Source organism: Ursus maritimus, unplaced genomic scaffold, assembly GCF_017311325.1.
Source record: "Ursus maritimus isolate PB19 unplaced genomic scaffold, ASM1731132v1 scaffold_27, whole genome shotgun sequence".
Lineage (NCBI taxonomy): Eukaryota > Metazoa > Chordata > Mammalia > Carnivora > Ursidae > Ursus > Ursus maritimus.
The window spans coordinates 34,666,640-34,687,726 of record NW_024425230.1 but is presented as its reverse complement, the minus strand read 5'-3'; the positions used below and the strand labels follow the sequence as shown (position 1 = coordinate 34,687,726).

Genomic DNA, 21,087 nt, shown 5'->3' with positions numbered 1-21,087 from the left:
CCTGCTGTTTTTGGCTCTCTGGCTCATAGCTCTGAACAGTGACATCAGAGTCTTCTTCGGGGAGCAAAGCCCACCACCATCTGTGAAGGAGGAAAGAAATGAGAGACGGGGAATGTCCCCCAACCAGTGCCAAAATCCGCCTTTAGGTTACTATTTACAAACCAGGGCCTTGGATGCCTCTAGCTGGCCTAAGAAATGCGGGAATCACGAGAACCAGAACAAGAGGTAAGATGTGGGCTGGTGCTCAGCCCCTCCAGGGCTTTTGAGAAACCAAATGGAGGCCAGCCATGACCTTCCAACCCATTCCAGAGACTCGGAAATACCAGGAAACGTGAGAGCCCTCCAAGCCGTCCTCTTGTGAGCGTCAGGGACAAACGCTCATTCGGTGTGTACTCAGCTATCACACTTACAGGGACCAAACCAGACACAAAGAAAAAGTAGGGGAAAAAAATAAAGAGTGGCAGTAAAAATAGTATTTTATTCCACCCCCTCCCGCCCTCCCTCCCCCCACAGCCCCCAGTACACTTTTCCCCTCTCGTTCCCACAGCAACGTTACAATCAGAAAAAAATAAGTTTCGGGGGGCGGGATTTCGGGGGGGGGATATGGGTAAAAACAGTCAAATCACAATAGGAATTTTTCAAAATAGGTTATTCCACTTAGTCATCGTCTTCTCCCTCATCTTCAGGTTCTCGTTTTCGCTTCTGACCCCTTTCTTCCTCTGGAAGAGCAAGGACAAGGCATTTCGGTTAAAACATGGGTCTTGCCTCTAACTCCACCCCCCTGCTGGGAACCCAGGGGACCGCCCGTCTGGGAGGCTCTGCCAACCCCTGGCAAATCGGGGCCGGGGGATCCGCAGAGCCAGGGAGGCCCCGGGGCCCTCGGATGGGCGTGTTCTGCCCTCAGTCGGGTCCCCAGGGCCTGTGCGGTCTACTGCCAACCGAGGGGGCCAGGCCGCTACCAGCTGAGAGTAAAAATGCTGCCATACCACCAACATCTTCTTCATCTTCCTCATCGTCTACTTCCCCGTCGTTATAACCCTCTTCATCCTCCTAGGAGAGAAGACGGACGTTAGCGATGCTTCCCATCCGGGGATACCTGAGGGAGGCACCTCCCTAGAGAGCGGGATCAAAAAAGCGGGGCCGCCCCAGCCTCTAAGAGCCCAAGAACCTGCCACCTCAGGACGGATCCAAAGCAGAGGGTCTTTCCCATCAAGGATCCCATTAAGAATCTGAGAAAGCCTCGAACCCCTTCCCCAGAAAATTCCCACATCACACACAGTATCCGCAAACAGTGTCGGGGGGGATGGCGGGTTCAAACCCAGGCAAGCTTTCCCGTCTCTGTGCTCTCCAGGGAGAAACTCCCCAAGCCGACTCTGTCGTGCCAAGCCAGCCAGCCTTTCATTTGGCTTCAAAATGGTTTTGGCTTCAAGGGAAGACCCCAGTTTTAGCAAATCCAGATTCTGTGGGCAAGTCCAACTTCAGCCTCCCCAGCCCGTCTCCCACTTTGCACACTGGGATCCCTTGCAGGGGAGGCTAAAGGCCCCCTGAGGACATCATTCCCAGCTCCCTGAGATTCAGCAAGGTGTGTGAATTCACTCTCAACGCAGGGCCGCCACTGAGGCTGTTCTGAAGTCCCCGCTAGTCGGATCTCTGCCCGCTGAACACTGTTCCTAAGGCAGCAGGCAACCCACTGTTTAAAAAGAACTTGGTGATAGACTTCTTTTTGTCAAGGGAAATATCCTTTTATAATGTCACCAAATAGTTCTTTAATCAGCCTGTTTGCTAAGAGGGTTTTTTTTTTTTCGTGTCTGTGTATAAGCTGTCCTTCTCTGGAAGCTGGAACTCTGCAGATGGTCAATGAGATTACAAAAAAAAAAAAAAGGCAAACAAAACAAAACAAAACAAAAAAACCCCTGCACGCTGTGGCTCCTGTGACAGGAAGTGCAAGATGAAAAATCCATTAGCCAACCAGACCTACTGCCCTGTCCTGGCAGGGGCGGGGGAACACGACTGTTTTTCTAAGTCTTTGTTTTTAAATTACTCGCAATATTCTTCAGAGCTGAGCCTAGTGGCCCACACCTAGAGAGAAGGGAAACCAAGCAGCTGAACGAGACAGGAACCAGGCTGATCGCACTGACTTTTTCTGTTCGCCTTGACCTGACTCTCCCAGGTGTGTGTGTGTGTGGGGGGGGGCGGAGATCCTGCGCAAGCGGGTCCGTGTGGCAGGCAGGTGTCTGAACCCGTAATGAATGGAGACAGGAAATGGGGGGCGGGGAGGGGAACCAGCAGGTACCCTATGCTGTTGTCATTTTAAGCCTCTCCAGATCTAACTTTTGTAATTAGGAAGAGCTGACTTAGAATTCCGAACAAGTCATGAACACGACTCCTGCAGAAAGACTCCAAACATCCAAGCGCGAACCCTAGCACACAGAGCCGAGAACCCTGAAGGTGTAAAAGCCTGAAACAGTAAGTGGTCAAACACTGTCCTCGAATTACTTACAAATCATTATATTCTCTTAAGAATTCACTGAGCTGATCCCTATTAACAACGCAGCTGTAAAACAAGACCTATTTTACAGATGCAGAAATAGGCTCAGAAAGGTTAAGGGACTTATCCAGGGACACACAGCCAGCCAGGGGCAGAGCTGGGCTCCACCGCTCACAGACCGTGCCGTATTAACTCTCCCAGACATGCACAGGCCTTGTCAGAAACTGGGAGCAAGCCAGGGTGTTAGGGTGATAGCATTACTTCCGTGCGTGTGCTAGGGACCTGCTCACTCTGATTTGGTACCCAGCGGTGTCTTATCCTACCACCCATTGGTTCAAAGCAAGTCTTTGGTTTTCCCCAGCAGAGGCTAAGTGCTCAGTAAATATCTGAATTAACATATGAATGCGAAGAGGCAGAAAATAAGGATGTGGATTCCCTGTGACCTAATTTTCACATAGAAACAAGGGCTAGTCCCCTCCTCACCTGCTTCCAGAATCCTCTCCCTCTTCCCCTCCCAGGGCTTCTGGGCTGCCACAGGCTGGTCGCCGAGGTACCTCGTGGGACTGAGTCACGGGCAAGTAAGGGGGACCCCGGGAGATGGTGCCCCTGCCCAGCCCGGCCCCTTACCTCCTCTTCTCCACTCACGTCCTCCTCTTCTCCTTCCTCCTCCTCCTCTTCATCCTCCTCGTCTTCCACGACCTGAGCGTCCTCGTCATACTCTTCCTCTGTGCCGCAGAAACGGGGACAAGGGACTGAGGTGAGCTGGCCTCCCTCACGGCACAAACCCAGGCTCATGGACCTGGCACAGGCGGTGGGGTCTTCAATGGGGCCCAGGACCCTTCCACCGCCCCCCGCCCCCAGGCCACAACCTGGATGCTCCAATGTGACCTGATGCGTCCTGAGGTCATCCAAAAGACACGCCCTCCTCCCAAGTGCTACAAAAACAGAGATCCCGTGTGAAGGCTGAGACCGCAGAGAAGCTGCCGGATCCAAGGAACAAATCACAGGGCTTACAAAAGCCGAGATGTGATTCACTTGGAAAGAGCATCTAGCCAAACTCCTGGCTTTCAAGGTGAAAACCTGGGTCCCTGGGGGGAGAAGTGACTTGTTCAAGGTCACACATCAAGTTAGCCACGGAGGTGGGCCTAGAGACCGAGGCTCAGGACGCCGGTCCTGGGCCCTTCCTGTTGCACCCCAAGACGGAACAAGCTAGGGCGAACGTGTGTGTTGAGTAAGTTGCAAAACACTCCGACCTAACGAGGAAAAACAAAAAATCTTGTGTCTGAATTAATGGGCCACATGTCTCCATTCTCACCATTACTGTGGCCATGAAGCCCTGCAGGGAAGCCACACTGTGCTGGCACACGGGAAGGGGACAGCGGGAAGTGGCTCTTTCTTTTCTTTTCTTTCCTTCCTTCCTTCCTTCCTTCCTTCCTTCCTTCCTTCCTTCCTTCCTCCCTCCCTCCCTCCCTCCCCCCCCCCCCCCCCCCCCCCCCCCCCCCCCCCCCTCCCTCCCCCTCCCTTCTCCCTTCTTTCTTTTCTTTTCTTTCCTTCCTTCCTTCCTTCCTTCCTTCCTTCCTTCCTTCCTTCCTCCCTCCCTCCCTCCCTCTCTCCCTTCCTTCCTTCCTCCTTTTCTCCCTTCCTCCCTGTAGGCCTTGCCAGCTCACCCTCACTGCACTACCAGGGTGCCCAGCCCGCTGCCTGCAAGCCTCTTCCTCTTCCCCGGGGGTCCAGGGGGCTCCTATGCCCACACCCTGCAGGTCCCGTGGTCCTGTGGTCTGCAGCCACCAGGGGGCTCCACAACCTCTCCAGCTCCTGCCCTCCTCTCCACTCCTGGAGACCCAGATGAATGGGACCCTCAGGCCACACGCCCTGTTCCGCGTGGCAGGGGTGGGGAACTGAGTCCAGGGCCCTACGACAGAGGCACATAGCATCTCATTCCGGGGGGCCTCTGGAAAAAGAGGAACACCTGATGGGAGGGTTCAGTTAGATGCTTTTCAAGGAGTTACCATGACATCAGGAAGCCTCAGGATGCTTCTCTGGGGTTCGAGCCCCGTGAGAAAGACCAGGGACCGTGGTTAACAAAGCAGCCCCTCCCCTGCGCTACTGCGGAACGAGGAGACGGTCCAGCCCGCCGCTGACCCCCACACTCACCATCCTCGTCCTCCTCGTCGTCATCCAGGCCCTCCACGTAGCCCTCGGCGTCCGAGTCGGGGGCCTCCTTGTCGTCCCGGTCGTAGCCATCGAGATACGTGAGCTGCGGGAGGAGCTTGAACACGTTTTCTCGGTAGTCGTTCAGGTTGGTTACCTCACAATTGAAAAGGTCTAAGCTCTTGAGGTTTTCTAACTTCTTCTGCAAGCAGAGAGATGAAGTCAACAGTGAGCCATCTGTGGGAGGACGGGAGGGGACGGGGCGACCACCCCGGGGAAACAGGTGGAGGAAACGGCTTTGCTCTGTGCAGCCCCATCCCTGGGGGGTGGGCCTCGGTTCCCCCACCTGGAAAATAGAGGATGGACCCGAGGGCCTTTACAGCCTCATCCGACACCAACGCACTTAGCCTGCAAGTACAGCCTTGGCCCTTCGGTGACGGGCTTCAAATTAAGCTGGGGCTCCCCTGGGGCTCCGGCCCCTGTGACTGGGGAGCCAGAGGGAAAAGGCGGCCCGGACTCACAAAGTCTACCGGTCAGGAGGGTGAGGAGGACAGCCACTACGCAGCACACCAGGTAGTAACTCGGTTTCTCCTCACAAGCCTGAGAACCAGAGGGGATTACTAGTCCCGCTGCTCTCGCGATCTCAGCAGTGACAAGTCAGTCTCCGCAGGTCACCGGCAGGGAGGGTGTCTGGGCTGTGGTCTGGGTGGGCGAGCCCAGCAACCCCCACCCTGCGGAGGTGAGCACAGCGCATCAGATCACACTGGTCACCAAGGAGGAGCTACGAAAACGCATGTGGTGTGTGCAGGGAGAACAGGGCGTGCGTGTGCGTGTGCGCACGTGTGTCTAGGTCTGACCTTTAATGGTAACCGAATCACAACGATTTATATACACACACACTTGGTCTCCATCCCTGTCTCCCAAAATACACATATACAGAACTTCAAAGATTTTCCTGTGAAATCATGAAAGCAAGGCTTCCAGGTAGGTCAAAATAGTTTTGCTTTTGCTCTCGGAGGTCAGGGTTAGACCTGAAAAGAAGGTCAATGGGAAGCATATCTCGTAGTTGACTCCACGCCCCAGACGGGAGAAGTGTGAGCTTAACGACGAAGGGCCGGCTTTGACTTCTGCCGTCCTGGCCCGTCAAGCCACCCCTCGGGCGCCAGACAGGGCGAGGGGTGCTTTGTAGACAAGAACCTACCAACCCAAACTGAGGGATACCCCAACCTCACCTCTATAAACCTAGACAAGGGAGATGTGGCAAAGCTGGCACATATCCTCACGACCCTCCCCCGAGTATAAGGTGCGTGGCTTGTGGGCGGGTTGCTGGGTGTGCACTGGGTGTGCACTGGGTGTGCACTGGGTGTGCGCTGGGTGTATGTTTATAGTAAATGTGCTCATTGAAGGCGATAGCAATTCTGCATCTCCAGAACGCTGTGAATCATGACACGGCTGAAATCAAGGGAGCTCAATCCTTCAGAAAAAAAACCCCCAAAACCCAAACTGCTGTTCTGACCAGGCCTTGCCCCTTCCTGGCGAGCAAATCCATGAAGTGTGGGGTGTGTTCGGCTGGATGAAGATGAGGCCCTGGTCACCATCACACCAACGACTGGAGACCAGGGGGTCAGTCGCTCTCCTCCGTGCCCCTTAGAGGAAGGCCAGCACCGAGGCTCCCGTCCCATACCATTCCGTGCCATCCAGGGGGCCATCCCACCATTCGGAGGTACCGGCCTCGGGCCGGCCATCCAAGGAGAAAACAAGCGGCCAACTCCAGGGGCAGCTAAGTCCCGGATGGCTCCTCTCACCCCAACGAGGGACAAGGAAAGCACGCTCTAAGAAATGACAACTCGGGTTTCCAGAGCTGGGCAGAAGCTGTACGAAGAAAAGCACTCGACCGGAAGCCGTGCGACGGTCCGACCCCTCCCTTGCCCCTGCCTGCCCACTTGGGCTGTGTGCCCTTGCTCGCCACCGAACGTCTCCAGGCTTCTGTTTTCTCTCCGGACCAAGCAGAAATAGTAGCTCCAACTTACCTCATGGCCCATAACGAGAGTCAAACAAAGTAAGAGGAGTGGAGGGAAAAACCAAAACCCCCAAACCCCACACTCTACAGAGGTAGAAGTGATATTCCCTGGTGCCGAGCCCCCCCGCCTTCCGCCCCGCGCAGAGGGAAGGACCCAAATGACTCACCAGTGGCTCTATTGTGCTGAGGTCTTTAATTTTGTTGCCACTTAAATTTAGATGCGTGAGGTTCGGACACTTTTCCGCCAATACTTCCAGGCCCCCTGAGATTCTGTTATCGCTTAGTTCAAGCTACACAGGCAGGGAGGGGGAGCAGAGAGAGCTGTTAAAACGAAGGCCGAGGGCCCAGGGCGCCCGGCCCTCGGCAGACAGACAGGCGAGGGGCAAGTCGGCGCAGGCACCCGGCTTCACCCTCAGACCCGCTCCCCGAACACGGAGGGGCGACCCCTCCCCCCGCCCACACAGACCCCTACACCCTACTTACCTTCTTAAGTTTGTTTAACTTTGGTAGGTTTGCAACTGAGGTGAGGCCTACGTTGATTGTACTTAAGAACTCCAGCTCCTCAAACTCATCTGTGAGGCCCTCGATTTTGCCTTCAATCGACCGGCAGTTGTCCAGGACGAGCTCTTTCACCTGCGAAGGCAAGGCCAGCGTCAACGGAGGTGCGGACTGGGGGCTGAGGCTGGGGAGGGGGTCGGGCCTCCTCGGGAGGACGGGGAGCACTGCGGCGGGAACACGCTCCCGACAGGAGCCTGGGCCGGACCGCAGGTGACACACTCAACACTCCCTGGTGGTCCCGTCCCAACCCCACTGCCACACTCCTCCAAAACCCCTGTTAAAAAATAAGCCACCAGAGTCCCCAGCTTCCCGTCAGCACGAGGCACGCCATCATATCCTTCCGGCCCCAGCCCCCCGAGGCCTCAGCCTGACCACCTCCCAGGGCCAGCTACCTTACTTCCCCTCCTCAGGCCCCACCTTCCCTCCGCCTCTGTGCGCCTGTGGCCCTCCACGTGCGGATGGGTCCCAAGACACATGTGGACGCTTGCTCTCACCGGCCTGCCCGCCAGAGCCTGCCCACCAGGTCTGGTGCTTGTCACCAGGTCACCGCCGTGCCCTGGCGCAGGTAGGGACGGCAGACTAGGGAGCCCCCCCACTCTCCATTCTCTAGACCAGCCCTGTGCCACAGAACTTCCTGCAACGATGGACACCTCCTGCTCAAGCCACGAGAGGAGCCACTGGCCAAGTGTGGCCACTGAGCACCTGCAATGTGGCTGGTAAGAACGAGGGACTGAGTTTTCATTTTCCTTAATTTAAGTGTAAAAAGATACTTAGTACTTACAGTTACCATATTGGACAGAGCTTCTCTGGACCCTGCTCTTCACAGGGTCCTCAGAGCACACGTGAAAGTAAGAAATGAAACCCCACAAACCGAGGACGGCCCCACAGTGACATGCTGAGGTCGTCAAAGAGCCAAAGCTGGTCTCTGGAAGCACGTCTGGGACCCTGTCTGTCCCTCCTGTAAAACTCCCGGGAGGCAATTGTGCCACTAGAGTTCTTAGATTTTCCTCGTTTCTCTTCTTACCCAAATTTGAGTCCAAATCTTTTCTTTCTAAGAATATAGAAAGACGGATAAAAAGCCACTTCTCACTGGGAAAGCTAGACAGGGCTGAAGGTGATTCCAGGCTCCAGTGCAGAGAGGAGGGGGACCGGCTGAGGGAGTAATCAAGTCTCGGCCTGAATGACCCTGGGGAGTCAGCAAGGGAGGCCAGGGTGTCCTGCCTCCAGGCAGATGCCCGTGGTCACCCACTCCTGCCCCGGCAGTCCGGCTGCTCCTGGCCACCTGGGGCTGGCGGGCAGCGTAAAGGTGACTCCTCCCAGCTGCACCTAGTGCTGACACGACATCCCCACCCGCCTGCTCCCTGCGGCCTCAAGGGAGCAGGCATCGAGGTCGCTGGTATACTGCCAGCCCGGGACGTCCACCCACATGTTCCTCGGCACGGATGGGTCAGACGGTATCGGACAGTATGGTCTAGTTTTCTCAACAGCAGTCCCACATTGTCCAAAGGGTCACTTCAGCCCCTCGGAGCCCTTTCTTCTCCTGGACAAGCAGACTGATTTGCTTAGACCTCCCTGCTGGACCCAGGACGACTCGCTAGCTATAGTCCCTAGTCCTTCCTCCTGCTCAGGCCTCTTGGGGCCAGGCGGAAGCTTGGGGGAACAGAGTCCACAGTGGGCCTGCCGTGCTCCCTCTCAGCCCACCCTCACCAGCGGCAGACCAGGGGAGCTTGGGGGCACGTCTACGCTGGCACATGTGGGCTGCAGAGCCCCACAGCTGCCCTGCTTCCTGCCTCCCTGGTGGAGAGAGGTGGCGTGCTCAGCCCAGGACAACAGCAGTGTGCCAGAAGGGGCCAAGCCAGGCGCAGGAGCTCCTTCCCAGAGCGGACCCATTCTGGGCCTAGGACTGGCCGGCCGAGGCCCGCCTTTCCTTGGGATCTGGGATGGGAGAAGTTAAATCCTCCACTCCTTCAGTCCCCAGGAGAGGCCAGATGTCCAGGTCAGGCCACCTTCTCAAGGTCACTGGCAAGAGTGCCTGGGAATAAATCCTATGAGGCCTTCTACCCCAGGGCAGGAAATCAGTGTAGATCCAGGAAGCCCTGCAGGCCTTAGGGGAGCAGGGCAAATGGAGGGAGATCCACTGTGCTGGGGGGAGGGAAGACCACCTCCTCTGCCTGCACTGAACACTGGAGCCACGGGGCCCAGTCTTCAGAGGGTGCTGGGGATTCTTGACGCTCCACTGGAGAAAGACAAATTATGAGAAGGGATTCCAGCCCAGCCTCAAAGATTTCAGACATGCGGTTTTTCCAGACGGGTCAAGGGCTTCTCTTCTTACGGCCGTAAGCCAAGGAAAAGAAGGTCTAAGAGATGGGGGAGGTGGTGCTGGGAGTCGGGGGAATTCTTCCCGGAAGCTGGCCTCTTCCAGAGAGGCACGATGCCGCCTGGGAATTCTACAGACAGACCCAGGGACCCAGTCCCAACTCCCAGCGCCACCGCCAACGGGGGACCAGTCCCCTCGGGGACAATACCTAAGCCGCTACCACCGACGTGTTTATTAATAGTAACAGTCGGATCCTCCCTGAGCCCTCACCAGGTACCCTCGCCGACGTGCTTCGCCTGCACCAGCTCGCCTAATCCTCAGCACTGCTCCCTGGGGGGAGGCTCCCATTTCCCAGCCACCTCAGAACCACTGACCCTCAAGTCCCAGGAATGGACTGCACCAAGCTGCTCTGTGTTGGCTCCCGACGGTTTCTCCGACGTTCCCAGATGTGAGGCTCAAGCTCTCCCAGACCCAACTCAACCCTCTGAGCTCCCCTGACGCCCCTCTTCTTCTAACAGTTCCACCAGCAGGATGGGGGCCACTCCCAGCGGTCCCCGCCCTAGTTACACTTCCTCGGTAACCAAAACAAAGCCCAAGCCAGCCCTCACTCAGATGAGGCTGCGATGAGGGAGCAAGGATGTGGAGAAGGGCTGGGGACCGGGGACCCTGCTCCTGCCCGAGTAGGAAGAGGCCCCGCCTGCCGCTGGGGGAAGCCCGTGCTGTCTGGAGTGCCAGCAGGTGGCCCTTACAGGTCAGGTCTGTGGGGCCTCTGGGACCCCCACCGGTTTTCGCATTTCCTTCCTGGCAGGGGGTTGCAGCAGTGTTTGGGGCAAGATCAAAGAGGTGAGAGAGGGGCAAGGCTTAGACCTGGAGGCTGCTGATATCACCAAAAAGCCCAAACCGCGAGGGGGAAACCCATTGCTGCTTTGGGGAGTGACTGTCACTTTGGAGATGGCAGGTGAGCTGCCTGTGAAGTGTCTGAAATGGACCAAACAGGAAAAAACACGAACACCAGCCCAACAGGCGGCCTGGAGTCTTCCCATGCACCCTCTTGTGTCCCCCTGGGTCCCCCGGACTTGGTGGAGGGCCGCCGTTTCCTAGAGTTCCGAGACAGGCTCACATGTTTCCAAACCTCCAACCAGCCCCAACACCCCTCAAATCCACTTGGGCCTCCTGCTCCAATCCCAACCCACTGCCTCCCGTCTGTGTGGTGGCCGCCACTCCAAGCCCTTCCAGGCGAAGAGCGTGTATCCCTTTTACATCCTGGGTGTGTTCTGCTTAAAAAAGAAAAAAAAAATTAAGGTCCACGTCCCCCTGCCAAATCCTGGGTGTGAGCTAAGTGCAAAGTTAAAATTAAACTGAAAATTTGTACTTTGGGCTGAGATTCTCTCCCAACTCCACTGGCCCTTTAAAAATATCTGCGTGTGGTTACTCTCTCCCCGGCCCGACAACTGGCTTACTCTGTTGGTGTCAGAAGCTTTGCAAACACCCATGGACAGAACTGCGCGAGACTCTGCTTCACTCCTCAGGTGTCAGCCCCAGGAGGAGTCTGCATGTTCACCCTCGGCCCCCACGAGAGGTCAGTGGGGAGGCACGGAAGCTTCCCAAGCAATCAGACTGTCCGGCTCCGGCATTTCCTGAAAAACGTGTCCCCAAAGCAAGGACACAGCAATCATTTCTCACCAACGGGAGCTGAAACGTCGTGATAAACACACACACGATTACTCTAAGGAACTACCCGTTGCTTGTTTCAAAACCGTGAAATCTGGTCTTCGCAGCTCTCTCAAATTTGATCATTTCCTCTCTATTCTCTACACTGCAGTCCTAGTCACGGTCATCTAAGTCACTCCAAGTCTGTTCCTGCCTCCAAATGGGATCTCTGTGAGAGCAGGGACAACCGGACTACTGGACTATTCAAGGAGCCGGCTGGCTGGTGACCCTGACTCTGTCCCCGAGGTCTGAGGCTCTGCCTCTGTGGAAACGGGAGAATGTATCCGTTTAACCTATAAAGTGCAAACTCCAGCCTAGAAAACGGTCCTCCTGGCTTCCTGCCGCCTGGGGAGTTGGGGTGGGGGAAGGCAGGGCATTCCAAGTCCCTAAACTGACCTAAGGAGGCTCCCACCTCTCCCCACTTTTCCCAGTCGCAGGGCTCCCCACGTCTCACCCCTGCACCACAAATGGTGTTCAGGCACCCCTCCCCAGGAAGCCTTCCCCCACTCAGCTCCAAGCATCCCAGGGCACCGAGGGCAGCTGCCACATGAATCATTTAATCGTGTATTAAGCATCCGATCCTCCTAGAGGTCAGGGACTGTCCTTCCCCATAATCAGCCTAGCGGGGCGCGGACACCAGAGCAACTGCTTAACAAATGTCCTGGTTATCGTGCCAGGCCCAGCACTAGGTGCCGGGCATACAGAGGGAGTCCAACCACCGTGAAACGTACGGTGTAACTGGTCCCATACAGACGAGAATGAACCTGACCTCTTATAAACAATGTGTCCCCCAGGAAGCAGGCCGACTGCACACACTCCTCCTGACCTGACCCAGTACTCTGTACACGGACCTCTCGCCTAGCAGCAGCCCCTCCCTCCGTAAAGGGTGTACCTATGACATTGTTATAGGGTAACGTGCTGGGGACTCGGAGGCTGCGGTGAGCCACGGTTGGGGTCCTTGCCAGCAAGAGGTGTGGTGGCGGCTGGGAGGAGGCCGCCGGCTGGTAAACAGCTACTGGAGCAGTGTGCCAGGTAGCAGGCCAGAGGGGGGGACAGAGTGCATTCTTCAAATGCCTCCACCCCAGAGAGGACAGGCACGCTCAAGGAAGACAGGAGGGACCCAGAAACACCGAGAAAGGGGATGCGCTACATCAAAGCCAGGACTGGCTATGTAATTGGCAAGGCTTAGCTGAAAATGAAAATGGGAGACCCACTGCTCAAAACTTGTTAAGAATTCCGCAAACAGAGACAGCAGCGCATTAAACCCAAGGGAGGGCCCTTCGAAGCCCAGGGCCCTGTGTGACCGCACGGGTCACATGCCCATGATCGAGGGCCCTGATTTCAAGGGACAGCTTGGGCCTAAAACAGAGCCCTCGGAAGGCCAGAACCAGAGAGAAGGAAGCTCGATTGAGAACAGCTTTTTCTTTTTCCAGCACTTCCGGAGGCAACGTGGAGAGGGGGACAGAAGGCAGGCTCCGGAGTCAGACAGCCTTGGCTCAAGTCCACATTCTCCACTCGCTAGCTCATCTCACCTCTCCTGAGCTTCCGTTTCCTCCAATGACAACAGTGCCCATCATCTAGGGCTGGGTTAAGTGAACTCATGCACTCAGAGCATCCCCAGCCTGGCAAAAGCCACTTGCCTTCTCCCCGATCCCCAGCTACCTTCACCACCGTGTCCGCAGCCACGGCATACGAACGGGAACAAAGGGGGGCCGGCACACCTGCGCCCCCAGAGCTGTCTCTCATGGGACGCATGATGCCTCTTAGCATTTTGGAGAGCTGAGATGTTACGCCCAAAACATAGCCCTCTTGACTCTATCTACACCTTGGTTTGTTTCTTTGTCCCCCACTAACCTCAAGCCTTGATTTTCTTTTCATTCACTGGATGAGAACTCAATAAATATTTGGAGTGTTGGTTTCAACCCCGTCAGTCCCTGACCAATTTAGTTTTCAGGTTCCAGTCTTGTACAGAAGAGGAGACTCAAATCAAATTGACCCCGTGTTTTTTTGGTGCTCGTGGGTTTTAAATAGGTCAGCTTTTAAATGGGCCATCCCCTGTTGCAGATCCCATTTCTAGCTAGAAGGCCAAACTGTTTGAGTCACCAAGGCTGAGGGAAAATGAGCGTCTTCCCAAAGGCGTTCAACAGGAGTGACGGATGCTTGTGATTTTGTTGTTTTGACCCTAAAATCTCTACTTCTGCTTAACAGTCTGTGGGGCAAAACGTGCAAAAACCAGGCAGGTTCCATGAGGGGGAAAGTCAGGCTCTGGGAGAAAAGTCGGACATTTCGAAAGCTAGACAGGCCTTCGGGAACATGTAGGTCAGTGGCTTTCTGACCACAGTCCACAGTAAAGAATATATTTATGCCGTGGCTCAGTGGGCACATGTTGTGTACACAGGCACACCCACCGAAACAAAACATACCCAATTACAATCACTCTTTTCTATTACATTAAAAAAAATGTATTTTTTTTTAAATGTGACCCACAGCTTGTAAAACGCTGATCCAGTTTAGCCCTCTTTCTGCAGAGGAAAAAGCAAGGTCCAGAGCTGGCCCAGAGCCCAGGAACCCCGCGCGGCGTGATTCTTCTGCCACGGCACCTTACCCCATCGCTCTGATCAGAATCACCGTCCCCGGTGGAAGACTGTGGCATCATCCACATAGCTCTCGAATTTCTGCTAATGGGAGGATATTCTGCAGCCGCCTGGTAGCTAAGACTCTGGTCCCTGCACCTTAAAGATCTTTTTTAAAAATCTTAACTAAGGGGCAGGGTCCCCACGTTACCTTAAAACCAAAAAAAATCTCTCCAAGAAAAAAGCATCTGAGTGTCTGGATTTTGTTTGTTTCCTACAATAGAGCTCGGAAGGCACGGGTGGGAGCACATGGCTGCGGGAAGTCGGTGACGCCATCCTTATTATTTTAGGGAACCGTGGAACGCAAGCCGAGGCGCGCTGCAGCGTAATTAAGCTGTCGGCCAGGGCCCGGGTAATAGGCTAAGCGCCGGCTGGGGGAGGGCCCGCATTAACATAAACCCTGTGACTGGCTCCCGCGCTGCCTGGAACCGGCTCCCTACCTCCTCCAACGGGTGTGGGGAGGTCTTGCTTTCTGCCTGGCCAAGACAGAGGCGCTGGTTCTGCTGCAGATGCTTTCTCCAGCCAGAAGGACAGACTGGGCCGTCACTGGAGGCCTGGAGGGTGCCGGGTGGCTGGAGAACCCGGGCTTGTCCAATGGGCCTGTTTAGCGAGTGAACCCCCAGCAGAGCGGGGGCCCCTCCCTGATGTTCCGCCCTTGCTTTCCTCCCCTGACACCTCATTCCTCCCTTCTGGACCAGTCTAGACTCTACTCCACTTCCAGACCTTGTCCATTCCGCCTCTTGGAGGAAGGCTTCCTTGATTACCTAGCCCCTGGCCGGGCCCTCCCTGCCTGCTTTAAGTGTACGTGAAGAAAGTATTCCCAGAGCAACAGAAAATAGGTCCAGAAGGCTGTCTGCGCCCAGGAAGTGGGGAGGAGTTGTCTTGGTCTGACTCTGCTAGGGGAAGGGGGTGTAGTGGGAACAGGGAGAGATGGGGTTTTGGAACCAGCAGTCTAGCAGGCTACCTCTTCTCTGCGGCTGCCCCTTCCCACCTTTAGACCTGGAGGGTGTGATGAAGCAGGAGTCTGAAGCAGAGTCCAGTGAAGGCACTGGTCCCAGCAGTGGTATCTAAATGGGGACCAGAAGGAAAGGGGGACAAGACACGTGGAGGGACAGTGTCTAGGATCCTCATGAGGCAGTCTGATGACCTGGATGGACCCTGGTTACTTTGCCAGTAACTTGCTGTGAGTCTTGGGGGAAGTCACATCCCTTTCTGGGTTTTTGCCAGTCCCCTACTTCACACACTGGACAATGGAGCCTGAGCACGGACAGGAGGCCCCCTTTCTGTGGGTCCATATACTTTTAGTCCCACCTATCATCCAAACTCAGCCTCTATTCCCCAAAAGGAAGTGGGAGATTTCATGGACCAAAAAAAGCCCAGGATTCATCACTGAGGGATGCCAGAAAGGAAATTTGGGGCCCCAGGCAATTAATGAAACACAAAAATCAATCGTGTAGTATCTTAAAACACACCAGGATCACAAAAACAGCCCCCAGAGGCCGAGGGCGTTGGGTTCCAAATGCAGGAGGCTGGCGTCGTCCCATCTGATGTCTGCCATCTCCCAGGGCAGCGGGGAGCAGGCAGCTCAGCTCCTGGGGTCCAATTCCCGGTCCGACAATGCTGTGGTTCATGAAACCCCCACCGTCCACGATGATCTCATTAAAGCACCATAGCACTGGCCCCGCGCAACAGAAGAGCCGCGAGGAGACGGAAAAGGAAGGCCCGGAGAGCAGAGGGGCAAATCCTGGCCCATCTCCCTAAAACACTGCTTTGATCATGTCCTGTCATGTCTCGTGGCTCCTGGGCCACAGCCTTTAACAGCCACGGGGACTGCAAAGCCAGAGGAGGATTCCCAGCCTCCCAGCCACCAGTGCTCCCAGACCAAATGCCCTGCGCCTCTTCCCAAGGCAGTTTGTCCCCACCTCACCTCTCTGCCAGCCTCCCCGCCCTGCAGCCAACGTGGTGACACCACCTGGCATTTCCTCCCCACGTGACAGGTGACGAAGTGCTTCCCCAGACATCACCTCGTTGAATCCACAGACGACTGGAATTCTACCCATCCTATCCCTCTCCCGGGGAAACGGGCCCTGTCCACCAGGGCCCTCCGAGAGCCGCCGCTTGGCCACAGGGCACCTGGCAGTCCTTCCTCTTGCGGTCTCTCCTCCACACACTGCCTTACCAAGGTCTGAGGTCTCAGTGTTCCCCACTGGTGCCCTGCCCAGAGGGGCTGGCCTTCAGTAAACACTTGCTAAGTGGTCAAACTGGACCGGGTCACTCAAGCCAGAGCAAAAAATGGAGTGGGGGTGGGCAATGGCTCTGAAGAATCTTCTAGATTCGAAAAGGTTAACCAACCCCTTATTCACTTTCCGAAGCAAAGCATCCCAGTAATTCCACTCTTAGGCAAATCAACAAACATGGCTTCCTGGACTCTCTGTCCCAGCTGCCTGATGTGCTTGATTTGGGCTCCTGACATCAGATCCGGAGATCTTTAGCCCCGCTGGGATCACCTGTGGACAGCAGGGGCTGTCTGCTGTGGAAATGCCTCTGGAGTCTTCTCAGGTCAGCAGGGTCTGAAAAGATGGCGCGGGGTCTCTGCCACGGGTCCCATGTGGACCTTGACAGCTACCCTGTCCCCCTAACCCCCGACGTGGCAGAACAGTCCACAAAACAAACGTTAATTCATTGGCTTGCTCAGTTTCACTCCTTGGGGATCTATGAGCTGGCAGGTCAAGCCTCTGCCCAGCCGGGCCCAGCAGCATAACCCCTCTGAGAAGACTCCACACTACCCAAACTCAGACGCTGGGCCGCTTCACACAGCCCCTGCATGTGCCTCTGCTGGAATTTACAGCTGGCTGTTCCACAACACTTCAGAGAAGCAAAGGACCCCATCACCACCTCTAGGGAACCACTGGATCCAATCCAGCTCCTCAGGCAACTGATGAAGCTCGGTGGAAACCAGCCCAGTGACTCACCCAAGGTCACACAGTTAGCCCATTATGGAATCAGTCCTTGAGCTGTTCTCCATTCTCCCAATTTAGGGCCCACATCCCAAAGTCACAGGCCTCTCCGGGGTGAACTCCTTGAAGCCAGAGGAAACAAAGGAGGACAAGGAAAACAGCCCCACTCCTGATCCCGGCCCAACCCCCTCCCTCCTGCGTCCGCACACACCCCAGCAGGGCCGGAGGTGCAGAAGGGGCAGAGAAAGGCTCAGTGGCCAACTTCCCTGCCACCTCTACCCAAGATGACAGTGGCAGCGGCAATGACAGAAGCAAGCAAACAGCGTGGCACTGAAGCCCTCCCGTCCAACCACCCACTGGAAGCCGCCGAGGTGGGCAGACGCGGGAACCAATCTCGCACCAGAGCCTAAAGCTGGGGGTGGACGTTTCTTCTCTCCAAGGCCACAAAACAAATCAGCCAAGGGTCACACATACGAAGCAATTTAATGTCAGTTCTTTCTCCTCGAGAGAGATGCGACATGTGCCTAAGTCTGTAAACGAAAGGCTTACGGTCAAAGTATTAGTGAGGGATGCACAGGAGAGGCCGCGGGCAAACGTGGGCTCCCTATGTCTGCCCACTGGCCGGGCATGGAGGGGGGGCAGTGGCAGGAAGGCCAGGGAGGAACGGGGAAGCGAGGGGCTGCCGGGAGGAAGGAACACAGAAGGCAGAGGGACAGACAGACGGACCGTTAAAAAAGCCACAGGCAGTGAGAAAGAGGGAAGAAACGATACAGCTAAAGGCTCGGCACGTTTTGCTTGACTTCCAGAGTTTCCCCTCTTCACGGGGATTCTGAAGACAGAACTTGACCCTGTATTTGACAGTATTTACTGCCTTTTAAAATAGGGTCTGGGTCGGGTTCCTTGTTCTTCGCAGATCTACTCTAGCTGCTATAATCTCAGAATGCTAAAAGCCAGAACCAAAGACCTTACAACCTTTATGATTCTGGAAGAGCTAGGGAGGGGCCCCAGCACTGAGGAGACGGCGTGAAGAAGAACGTACTGAATTCTGTCTTCACCAACCGAGGCCATCCCAGGCTGTGTGGACAGAGACAAGTCAACAAGGGCCAAGGTTCCTCCCCCGCCCCTCCTGGGCCAGGGTCCCAAAGCACTCTCCCCCCACGGGACTAAACCATAAGTTCTGAACCTCGAAGCTGAATGAAGCTGAGGAAGGCACCGAGGGTGGGAAGGCCCTTGACAGTGGCAGCACTGGAAGGACCGTCAGGGAACCAGGGATGTTCGGGCCAGGGGGTGGGGGAGCCTCGCCACAAGCCATCTTTCTCCAACCATTTGAAGTCGTGTCATACGCACGCAGAAGTCCACTTCTTCCGTGTTCTCCAGCACTTTGAGAACCGAGATCAGCATGCAGGAATTACAACGAGGCCGTTTTCGGCCCCATGTAAACTACGAGAGAGTGTTTAAATCGTTATGACCATCCCACAAAGAACGGGCGGCTCTGGAAAGTCCGCGAGCGGTCTCCCTGAGCGTACAAATCAGAGGCTGCTAAGTGACCGTCTGCAGAGGCCTCTACCCAGACCCGGTGCCGAACGATGACTAAAGGAATTAATATTATATGGCGAAGCTCTGCCAAGACAGAAGCCTTGGGTCTTTTTCACCTCTTAAAAAAAAGGCTATGATTTGCTTCTTTCCTCTTTAAAGAAGTGTTACTGGTTTAGGCCACAGGGCGATTTACTCGTTCCACAATATTTACAGAGTATCTGTTAGATGCTGGGCTAGGCTGGCGTTAGAGATACAGTGAGCGATACATACAGCGTTAGAGATACAGTGAGCGATACATACGGCGTTAGAGATACAGTGAGCGATACATACAGCGCTAAGCGAAACTAGCCAGGCGTCATGGGCTTACATCCTAGCAGGGAGTGAGATACAATACAATACATGTGAGCTGCATGGAAGACGTACAAACACCACACAGGAAAAAACCAGCCAGGAAACGGCAACAGTGGGCCGGGATACCACTCTAAGAAAGGGAGGCCAGGGAAGAGCTACCCAAGGTCAGTTTCCAGCAGGGACTTGAGGCCAAGTGAAGTCCCAGGGAAGAACTTTTCAGATAGAGGGAACAGCCAGGGAGGGCAGAGACCCCGAGCAGGGAGCATGTGCGGCTCTTCTGGGAAATAGCTAGGATGACAGGTGGCAGGAGCAGAATTCGTGGAAGAAGGGAAGGGAAGGAAGGGAAGTGGTGGCATGAGGATGGGGTGGGAAGAAAGCTGCTGTCTGTCACATCCACCCTTACACACAGATGGGACATTCTGCACGTAACTGGTGGTAAGGTGGTGAGCTTCCCAGGCACTGGAGGGCACAACTGTTGGGACCACAGGAAAGGGGGATAAGACTCAACATGCGACCAGAAGCCTGAGATTTCCACTGCCCTTCCATAAAGGAAACTGGTGAAGGAGGCGTATTTAAGGCTGTGCTCACCCGGAATTTCCAGGTAGAAAGGGGTCTAAGCCACACACCTCCGGGAAACATCCTGTGGCAGAATGTTCTGACTAGAAGGGTTTGGGCTCATGAGAAGCAGAGAAATTCTGGTTGGTGCCAGGCTTACCACTTAGGAAACTGTGTGGCTTTGGGCAACACTTCACTGAGACTCCATTTCCTCATCTGTGAAATGGGGAGAATTCCTACCAATCCCACAAGTCTCTGCGGGACCAGATGAGGTGAACCGTGCAGTCCTGGAGGGTACGAGGAGGGATTTTACACTCAGGTTTCTCACCCAAGACTTCGCACCCCAGAGAGCAGAGACGAGGTGCTATGTAGCTCTGACTCCCCCACACTGCCTCGCACTTAAGCTCTCAATTAATGTTTGCTGAACTGAAAAGCATTAAAAATAACCTGGGAAAACATTCTGCCATTTTTCTTCCTATTAAACTGCAGCACTTTGCCAGAACGCTCCAGAACAGTCTCTCTTCACTGTAATCCTCCGGTCTGGGGGAAGAACCACCTGAGTCACACCAGGGCAGGGTGTTCAGAGGACAAACTACCAAGGAATGGGGACAGGAACAAGGCCCACACCTCTGCGGAAGGCCGCTTGCTCTCGGCATCACCCCAGCCTTTCTCGGACAGCCTGAGCCCATCCAGGTCCAGGCCAGCAACAGAAGGGACTGCATACCAGCCTCGGAAAGGGTCAGCATCTCCTGGAAATGCCCACAAAAGCCAGAGATACACCGAATATATACAACATTTCCCTCCACGCGAAGACTTGTTCTAACCCAATCACTTCATTGTTCAGATGGGGAGATTGAAGCCCAGATAAATAGAATAGCGGGGCCAAAGTCACTTCCACTATTTTTTTTCTTTTTAATTTTTTGAGTAACATTCAGTCTCATCGCTTTGAAACCAGAAAGCATAAGATACACAGTTAATTCTCCCCCCATCCTGCCCAGCTAACTGTCCCACCCATTCAGTATCCTTCCAGAGTTTGCTGACACATATACGAGCAAATTCAAAATCTTATTTTTTCCCTTTTTACCCCAAACTCGCATATTATATACTGATCTTTGCTTTTATCGTGAAGCTCGTGTATCGTTCTCATTTCCATCGTGTCCCATGTGTGGATGCACCATCATGTTTCTTAACCAGTCCCTTATTGATGACGATTTGGGTTGCTTCCAGTCTTTCGCTACAATAATGTCGCAATTTAGATAAGTGGCCGCATACTTCATTTTGTGCTCACCCAACTTATCAGCCACTAAGAGCTGGAATCAGATCCTACTTCTGACCCGCAGAGCAGCTGTCCCCAAGCCTTGGGGTCCTACAATTTAATGGATTCACCACTGCACCTACATGGACAAGTCACTTCACCTTCATTCCTTCAGTTAATGCTTAGAATCTACCAAATGCCAGGCACCGGGGACCCAATGATAAAGGCATCTTGCCTTCTACCCCCCGGACGGTCCAGTCTGGACGGACAAGCAGAAGGAACGCACAGGGGCAGTTCTGTGCACCCCAAGGGACAGCCTCCCTATCTGGTAATAGATGAACTTATGTATACTCTAGGGGTATTCTAGAGGATCAAAAAAAGTATCATTTGCCAAATACCTAACATAATCTAAGGCTTGCAGCAGGTGCTCAGGAAGGGGGAGGCCTGACTCCCGTCCCAGGAGGGGTCCTGCGTGGGACCTGCCGAAGGCAAGGCAGGCAAAACGCGCTGCCACACCCCTCCCACAACCAGCATTATGGTCTTCTTACTAAAGCTG

At 54.9% G+C, this 21,087-nt stretch overlaps 1 protein-coding gene and 1 long non-coding RNA gene across 3 annotated transcripts in view; one reads left to right on the top strand and one right to left on the bottom strand.

Annotated features, from left to right (window-relative positions):
- Nucleotides 1-458: 458 nt before the first annotated feature.
- The window catches only part of ANP32A (acidic nuclear phosphoprotein 32 family member A), a 36,358-nt gene continuing 15,729 nt past the window's right edge, over nucleotides 459-21,087 (bottom strand). Inside the window, exons 2-7 of the mRNA XM_008708541.2 lie at nucleotides 7,143-7,292; nucleotides 6,827-6,949; nucleotides 4,643-4,841; nucleotides 3,116-3,213; nucleotides 987-1,050; nucleotides 459-719 (exon numbers count right to left, since the gene is read on the bottom strand). Coding sequence (XP_008706763.1) covers nucleotides 658-719; nucleotides 987-1,050; nucleotides 3,116-3,213; nucleotides 4,643-4,841; nucleotides 6,827-6,949; nucleotides 7,143-7,292 — 696 coding nt within the window. The 3' untranslated portion in view covers nucleotides 459-657. The remainder of the gene's footprint in view (nucleotides 720-986; nucleotides 1,051-3,115; nucleotides 3,214-4,642; nucleotides 4,842-6,826; nucleotides 6,950-7,142; nucleotides 7,293-21,087) is intronic.
- On the top strand, nucleotides 7,234-13,217 carry LOC103679043. 2 transcript variants are annotated; one of them, XR_005838140.1, is made up of 3 exons: nucleotides 7,234-7,321; nucleotides 7,828-7,933; nucleotides 12,678-13,217. It is a non-coding gene; the product is annotated as an uncharacterized LOC103679043 (long non-coding RNA). The 2 variants fall into 2 exon arrangements; XR_572819.1 differs by lacking the exon at nucleotides 12,678-13,217 and adding an exon at nucleotides 9,798-9,898.